General features: G+C 36.2%; 1 protein-coding gene across 1 annotated transcript in view; it reads right to left on the reverse strand.

The window, feature by feature from the left end:
* Nucleotides 1-8,473, reverse strand: part of TMC1 (transmembrane channel like 1) — a 384,878-nt gene that overhangs the window by 92,091 nt on the left and 284,314 nt on the right. Inside the window, exon 10 of the mRNA XM_059411859.1 lies at nt 5,874-6,045. Within this exon, the coding sequence (XP_059267842.1) occupies nt 5,874-6,045 (172 nt within the window). The remainder of the gene's footprint in view (nt 1-5,873; nt 6,046-8,473) is intronic.

An 8,473-nucleotide genomic window follows, 5' to 3' on the forward strand; every position in this document is an offset into this window, starting at 1 on the left:
CGACATCCTGACAGACAAATAAATTGTAATCTGACTCAGCATTAGTCAGAAACAGACTTTGCTGTTCACTCTAGTTGTCCTGACTCCACACAGCAGGACTATGGCAGAGCTGCCTTTGGAAAGTTCCAGCTGAGGCACAGGAAAACAGAGACATAGTCTTACAGCCCGCTGTACTAAATGACTTTGCCTCTTCCTTTCTTTCCCACCAACCCAGCTTTTAATCATGTCATGAAATAAAAACTCATCTTAATTTTCTAAAGTAACACTTCCTGTCTAGAGTTTGTGCTTTTGACCAATTCAGATACTTGGTTTAGAACAGTTAATTCATGGTAAGGGAACTATGAAGAACACTCTAAAATACAACTCTGATTGCTATTAGGTTGTTTCCCTTTTAATTATTTTATGTTTAGTATATAAAATCTTATGGTGCTATACAACTATGACATAAAATACCTCAGGACATTTTTGCAACATCTATATTCACAGCTGTTTGCTTAATTTGCCCATCAGAATAATAATGTGTGCGCTGGTTGATCATAAGAGGAAGACATATACCTCAGTAAAAATGATTGTTTTGTCAAATCACTGTGTCGTACACTTGAAACTAATGTAACATTGTCTGTCAATTACACTTCAGTTGAAAGAAAAGATTGTTTTATTAAGACGACTCAAATAATTTTCCTATGTAGACATAGACTAAACCTAGATTATACAGATAACTGTTCCATTGAAACCTGTATGGAAACCATCAAAAGGAAAAGAAAATATGTCAAGAAAGTATTATGAATGTATTTAATTAGAAAAATACAAAAATTTAAGATTGCTTGATATTTTAAGCAGTTGCTTAATATTTTAAGTCTTTAATTTGCCCATCCTTCCAAAAAAAATCACAATACTGTTGACCCTAGAAAAACAAGGGGCTTGGGTACACTGACCACTATGCAGTTGAAAATTCATATATAACTTTAGACTCTCCCAAAACTTAACTATTAATAGTCTACTATTGACCTAAAGTCTTAATTACTGATGACACAGTCGATAAATACATATTATGTAGGTTTCATGTATTACATACACCATTTTTACAATACAGTAAACTAGAGAAAAGAAAATTACAGAAAATCGTAAGGAAGAGAAAACACATTTACAGACCTGTACTGTATTTATTAAAAATAATCCATGTTAGGCAAGAATCTGCAATGGGAAAAAGACAGTCTCTTCAACAAATGATGTTGGGGAAACTGGACAGTTTCATGAAAAAGAATGAAACTGGATGACTTTCTTATACAATACATAAAAATGAGCTCAAAATGGATTAAAGACCTAGATGTGAGGCTTGAAACCATAAAAATCCTCAAAGAGAGCACAGGCAGTAATTTCCCTGACATTAGCTGTAGCAACATTTTCTAGCTATGAGGCAAGGGAAACAAAAGCAAAAATAAACTATTGAGACTACATCAAAATAAAAACCTTCTTCACAGCAAAGGAAACAGTCAACAAAACTAAAAGACAACCTATGGAATGGGAGAAGATATTTGCAAATGACATAATCTCATAAAGGCTTAGAATTCGAAATATATAAAGAACTTACACAACTCAACACCAAAAAAAAAAAAAAAATCCAATTTTTTAAAAAGTGGGCAGAAGACCTGAAAAGACATTTCTCCAAAGACATACAGATGGCCAACACACACATGAAAAGATGTTCATCACCAGTCAACAGGGAAACGTAAATCAAAACCACAGTGAGATATCACCTCACACCTGTCAGAATGGCTAAAATCAACAACACAAGTAACAAGTGTTGGTGAGGATGTGGAGAAAAATGAACTCATGTGCTCTGCTGGTAGGAATGCAAACTGGGACAGCCACTGTGGAAAACAGTACAGAGGTTCCTCAAAAAATTAAAAACAGAGCTACCATATGATCCAGTAACTCACCCCTGGGTATTTACTCAAATAATATGAAAAAACTAATTTGAAAAGATATAGCACCCCAATGTTTATTGCAGCATCATTTACAATGGCCGAATTATGAAAGCAGCCCAAGTATCCATAGATGGATGAATGGATAAAGAAGATGTAGTACACTGGAATGTTACTGAACAATATGAAAAAAAAAAAAAAAAACAATGAAATCTTGCCATTTGCAGCAACATGGATGGATCTAGAGTGTAATGCTAAGCAAATAAATCAGAGAAAGAAAAACACCATATGACTTCATTCCTATGTGGATTTAAGAACCTTAACGAATGAAACCATAGAGAAAAAAAGAGACCAAAACCAGATCCCTAACTCTAGAGAACAAAGTGGTGGTTCCCAGAGGGCAGGTGGGTAGGGAGATGGGGGAAAGACCGCACTCATCATAATCAGCACTGAGTCATCACAGAGTTGGCCAATCGCTATGGTGTACACCTGAAACTAATATAACACTGTATCTTAACGATAGTGCAATTAGAATTTTTTTTAAAAAGGAGAAAGCAATCCATATTTATGTGGACCCATGCAGTTCAAAAGCATGTTAAGGGTCAACTGTATCTACATGTAAGTATCTTAAAGCTTTATTATTTATGAATTTCCATTAAGAATCATATCTAAAACAGTATCTCATTTAATCCAGAGTCATCAAAAGATTTTTTTTGAATGATCTATTAGGTGTGTGGGTTTATTTCTTTACATGCCAATTTCCAGAAGCCATCTAATGGAAATCTTCCTAACACTGTATGCTTTCCTGCTATCTCAAATCCAGTACTTGATGTGTTTAACCCTTTCTATGATTCCTTAAAACATGTGAAATCTCTTCGATAACCCCCTTTTCTGATTATCCATGTATCTATCACCTCATACAACAAAGAGTTTTGTCTCCTCTAAGACTCCAAACAACTTTATCCTTCTTCTCTGGCACATTTATACTGTCTTACTTCACAATAATTTGTGTCTAAGTGGCCCCCTCCCTTGCTCTATTACGAACTCTTAGAGAACATAGTCAATTGCATATTCATACCCATGTCTTCCAAAGAAATCAGCTTCCACAGCAGTGGAGCTGGGTAAATACTAATTATATAAATGTTTATATACAGAGTCTTTCTGGATGACAGGGTTATCATCATAAATCCAGGGCTCAAAGTCCACTAAAATAGAATACTGTCCTCCAAGATTAGTATGGTATGGAAAGATAAGAATAAATCCTTACACTAAATAACCCCAGATGGGTATATTTTTAAAGCCTTTGTTGTTAATTGCTCGGGACAGATAATGTTGTGCTACCAGATAGAGTTGTTTTCCTGAGTTATCTTCAGATAGGCAGGTAATTAAAATATTTTCACCAGTATATAAGGGAACTGCTTTTCTAGGAATCACTCAAAGAAAAAGTGCTAATCATGTTAAAAGAATATCATATAGATATGCTTCATCTTCAAAAATGTAGGGCTAATCTGTGCAAGAATGCCTTTCTATGTTAAGTTTGATTTATTTAAACAACAGTTGTTAGGGGGGAAAAAAGGCATAATGTGTTGAATTGCTCACTGCTATGAGCATATTTCTTATTCACTTAAAACTGGGTCAGGAAAAGCCTGTCATATTAGAAATCCTCCAAAATGTATAACGAGGCAGAGTTTTTTAACTGTCTCCAAAGATAGTTAGCATTACAACCTTGGTTTTAGTTGGCTTCAAATGTTTTGTCAGTACAGGGGAAATTCCCTGAGGTGTTTCATTTGAATGTTTACGTTTAAAAAGACTGTAAATCAATTAATCTAAATAAATGTGCCCTGATTTGCCTACAGATCTTTTTTTTCAAAATCTATTTGCTGATACATTTTCTTAAAAAAAATTATTTTCAAAATGAACACAGAAAACGAGTTATCAGTCATCACAAGTAATTTATGATACTATTTAGATTAGTTGCCCAAATTATAACACTATTTATAGAATCTGAGAAACCTTTAGAGACAAAGTTCACTTTAGCCAAATTTGGCTGTGTGGAGAAGTGAAGAGGTCACGTGACAAGGGTGCTTGTGGGATTCTCAGAAAGAGGATGAGCGTGGTACCTGCTAAGGGCAGACACCGTCACTGGGACAATGTTCCCTCGGGCACTGGGGGAGACTCAGTTGATTCTATGATCCTATTTCTAGGGGGCGTTGAGCAGTTCTCATGAGATCCTTAAGCATACCAAGAGAGCACAGACATTTTCACCCAACTCACCTTTTTAAAAAAAACCTCTCTGAGACACAAGTGGAGAATAAAAGCAAATTCTGGAACACATCATGCACACTTCTATTGATGAAACAGCACAGGCTTTGCTCATAGGAAATATTACTACATCATAATAGTGACATCAATGAGTCTTAAAAGTGTGAGACGATTTCTTTTTTTGCCTTTTTTTTTTTTTTTTAAAGAAAACAGCATAAGAAGACTTAAAAAGAAAACAGAAAAAAGAATACCAGAGTCAAAATTTAAAGAAGGTGGTGCCTTGGTATTCAAAGATGGAAGAAAAGAGCTTGGGAGGAAGAGAGAAAGAAAGAAGCGGAGGAAGATTTAAAAATCGCAATCAACAAAAATATGAGGAAGAAGTAGGCGGGGTAATTCCTATACTTTAAAAGGAACCATCATCTATCAATGCTAAGCTTCTCTATCTGCCAAAACTGTCATACAATTTTATTTAATTACAATGATTTATGAAAAGGAAAAGCTAGTTGTTAGACACTCATGTCACTTGGGGAGGACATCTTAGAAAGTTCCTCTCCATCCAAAGCCCTCGCTCGCAGTATTTTGGAGGAGATCCCCTCACCCCGTGGTGGCTCCCAGGGCCCTACTACACAGGGAACGACAGAGTAGCTGTTCTCATAAAGCCGTTCCCAGGGGTCTAGGTTTTCTATTATTCAATGTGTGTCACGTGCACACTTTTCTTACTGGCCTGCCATCTGCAAATTTCCAGAAAGCCAAGACTTGAAAATTATTTAATGTATTATTTTATACAAAGTCAGCACTCAGTGAAGTGTTTGCCTGGTGGAAATGATGTATGTACGGTTGTGACAAAAAGGGAAGGACACCACAAAATACTCTGTTAACATGGGCCAGGACACTTTTTCTTTCCTGTAAAAGAATGGATAATTAATATTACTAGGCTCTGAGAGCCACATGCAGCTCTATCTCTTATTTGCCTTTGGTTTTTGTTCTTGGTTGGTTTTTGTTTTTGTTTTTATTTTTTTAAATCAACAACACTTTAAAACTGTAAGAACCCACTCTTTGTTGTTGGGCTGGAATTAGCCATATTTTGCCAAACATTGCTCCATAAGGTAAAATGATTTGGGCTCATTTTTTAGAATTTTTCCACTCATCTTTGATAACAATGCATATCATTAATGGAATAACTTCAAAATATTTCAATGAACTAATATATTCATAACCTATGACAGTTTTGACCTCTCATAAGGAAATGTTTTAGCCCATCCTTAATACATATATTCATCTTTAAATTCTATTTAAATTTTGAAATACATTTAACTAAGGGGAGTAAAATGGCAGCCTTAGAGTAAATGTGTCATCTTCTTTTTTTTTTTTTTAAAGATTTTATTTATTTATTTGACAGACAGAGATCACAAGTAGGCAGAGAGAGAGAGAGAGGGAAGCAGGCTCCCCGCTGAGCAGAGATCCCGATGCGGGACTCGATCCCAGGACCCTGAGATCATGACCTGAGCTGAAAGCAGTGGCTTAACCCACTGAGCCACCCAGGCGCCCCTAAATGTGTCATCTTCTTAAACGTTGTTTTTAATTACCAGTCTTAAGACCGCAGAGTACCTAAAGGGAGTGGTCTTCTCTCAGAGGAAGGCATTTTTGAACGAATCAAGTTTCAGTTACAGATTAGAGCTCACTTACGCTCCTCTCTTCAGCCTCCTCCTTCTCTCCTTCTCTCTGGCCTTCCTTGTTTCTTCATCCTCTGGTTCAGGTTCTGGGTCATCTTCATTGATAACATCTCTGGTCCGTTTCCTCTTTGGTCTCAAGCTCTCCCTTCGAGGCAGTTTATCTTCCTCCTCCTCTTCCTCCTCACCTAAACACAGCAGGGAGGGCTCAGATGAGCGATAGCACAAAGTTGTCTCTCCTGCTGCAAATGTATGCTTAGTGTCTTAATGACCACTGTCACACAGGAGATCACAATCCAGCAAGTCTCCCCACCATGAGAAGATACACCAGACCATATGTATATTTCATAACCTGCCATTTAAATACTCTTATCTAGAATCTCATTTCTTTTGTGGTTCATCTACTCAAATATGTGAATGTGGATCCCCGAATTTTAATAATCCTTAGAAATCCAATCTTCATTTACACGGGTTGCTAGATGACATACAGTTTTAATATCATACCATGAGGTCTAAGACCAGGTTTAGAGTATACTGATCTAATACATAAGGATTAAGTGATTAGCTACTATGTTTACTACTACTTCTATCTTAGAACAAAAGACAGGAAAGACAAGAAGATGCAACAAACTAGAGTAATTTTGAAGAAACTCACTCAGCCCTTAAGATTTCCCCCAATTCAAATTATCTTTATTCTTGATTCCAAGATTGTTATTTTTCCTAAATATTTTTCCCTTAAATGAAATTGATACTAAATATATTTACATAAGTACTTGCTTGAGCATAGTATCTTTATGACTAGAAATAGATAATATATAAATTTAATGTAAAACAGAGAAATGGCATTTTATTTTATTCATCAACTCACAATTAATGCCTCATCTGTCTGTAACTTCACTGGACTCTTCCAGATAGAGTACAGAAAGAATCTAGTTCCTTCACAGTTTATAACATATAATCTTACTTCGCTTTCATTTTTGTGCATCTTCTGGTACTTAGAATAACCTATTATTAAAAAATCAACTCATAGTTATCACTATCCTTCTCAACAAAAGCTATTACAGGGAAAAACTGTACTTTAGTGGAAAACTATGAATTGTCCACAGTGTACCCTTTTGTACTATCTGATTCTGATTCCTTGGGAGCTAGTTTCTAATTTTGAAAGTTATAGATTGCTAAATAGCAATGCAAAATAAATCATTCTTGTCTGTAGACACGTACATGAACTCAGTGCAGTAGAGAGACAACCTTTCCTCACCAGAATAAAAAAATTCCAGGGGCACCTGGGTGGCTCAGTGGGTTAAGCCTCTGCCTTCAGCTCAGGTTATGATCCCAGGGTGCTGGGATGGAGCCCCACATCAGGATCTCTGCTCAGCAGGGGGCCTGCTCCCTGCTCCCTCCTCTCTCTCTGCCTGCCTCTCTGCCTACTTGTGATCTCTCTCTCTCTGTCAAATAAATAAATAAAATCTTTAAAAAAAAAAAAAAAGAAAGAAAAGAAAAGAAAAGAAAAAAAAATCCCAGAGAACAGAAATGCTTACATCTGTACAACCATTTCAATATCCCTGATCTATAAATATGTTTCTTTGGATTTTCCTTTGAACGGATTAGAATACCTCACTAGAGTCCTTGTTTGTTCATTAAATATGTTTATTCTTACGTGTGTGTCGTGATTTTTATTTATTTTTAAATCTTTTTAAATTTTTTGTTTTTCACTTTTATCTGAGGTAGGTCCTGAGCAAAGGGAGAGAGAAAATCTTAAGCAGGCTCCACACCCAGCACAGACCCCACCTGGGCTCCCTCTCATGACCTTGAGATCATGACCTGAGTCAAAAATCAGAGTCAGATGCTTACCTGACTGAACCATCCAGGCACCCCTAATTGTATTTTAACAGTACTTACTGAAATACTTTTTATTGATATTTCAAATCTGAGATCCAAATGTTATCTGTAGTACTCAAGTTCGGCTAGCAGAGAAAAGTAGAAGGATAACTTTCAAACTAGGCTTTGAGAACTATACAGTCATCAAAACCAAGAACAATGTTCCATTTGTTAAATATGCAGCATTATTACATGTTATGTGAACCCCGTCTGATATTCTGAAAATTTGCCCAGTCTTTATTAGTCACATGCATCACCATTTAGAGAAAGGACAAGCGCTTGATAAGGACTGAGGAACAATTTTCCCACAAATATTCGCAAGCACTCAAGCAGCCACTTAGGACTCTGCATTTTAGGATATTTTGTATTAAGACTAAACTATTAAACTTGTAGTTTTGCCATGGATGAGAAGTGTTGTCTCAGATTTCTCTTTTAGCACTTGGCAACAAAAAGGCTACTCTTGGTGACTTCATTAGTTTCCAAATACCAAAATTCTAAAACAAATAATCAGTATTTTATAGTTGCTGACTAAATACAGATCTGCATGCAGTTTTACCCTCTGGAATGGTCTCCGTTCAATATGGAAGAGTAGCAAAACATGCCACCTCAAAATATGACAGCACGAGCTCAGGACATACCACCGCAAATCGTGGCACTTTGGTATGCTGATTATATCCCCTCCCCCAGATATAATCTATATTCGCTATGCATGAAATATACTTTAGATTCCAAAGCTTT

Source organism: Mustela nigripes, chromosome 9 (genome assembly GCF_022355385.1).
Source record: "Mustela nigripes isolate SB6536 chromosome 9, MUSNIG.SB6536, whole genome shotgun sequence".
NCBI lineage: Eukaryota > Metazoa > Chordata > Mammalia > Carnivora > Mustelidae > Mustela > Mustela nigripes.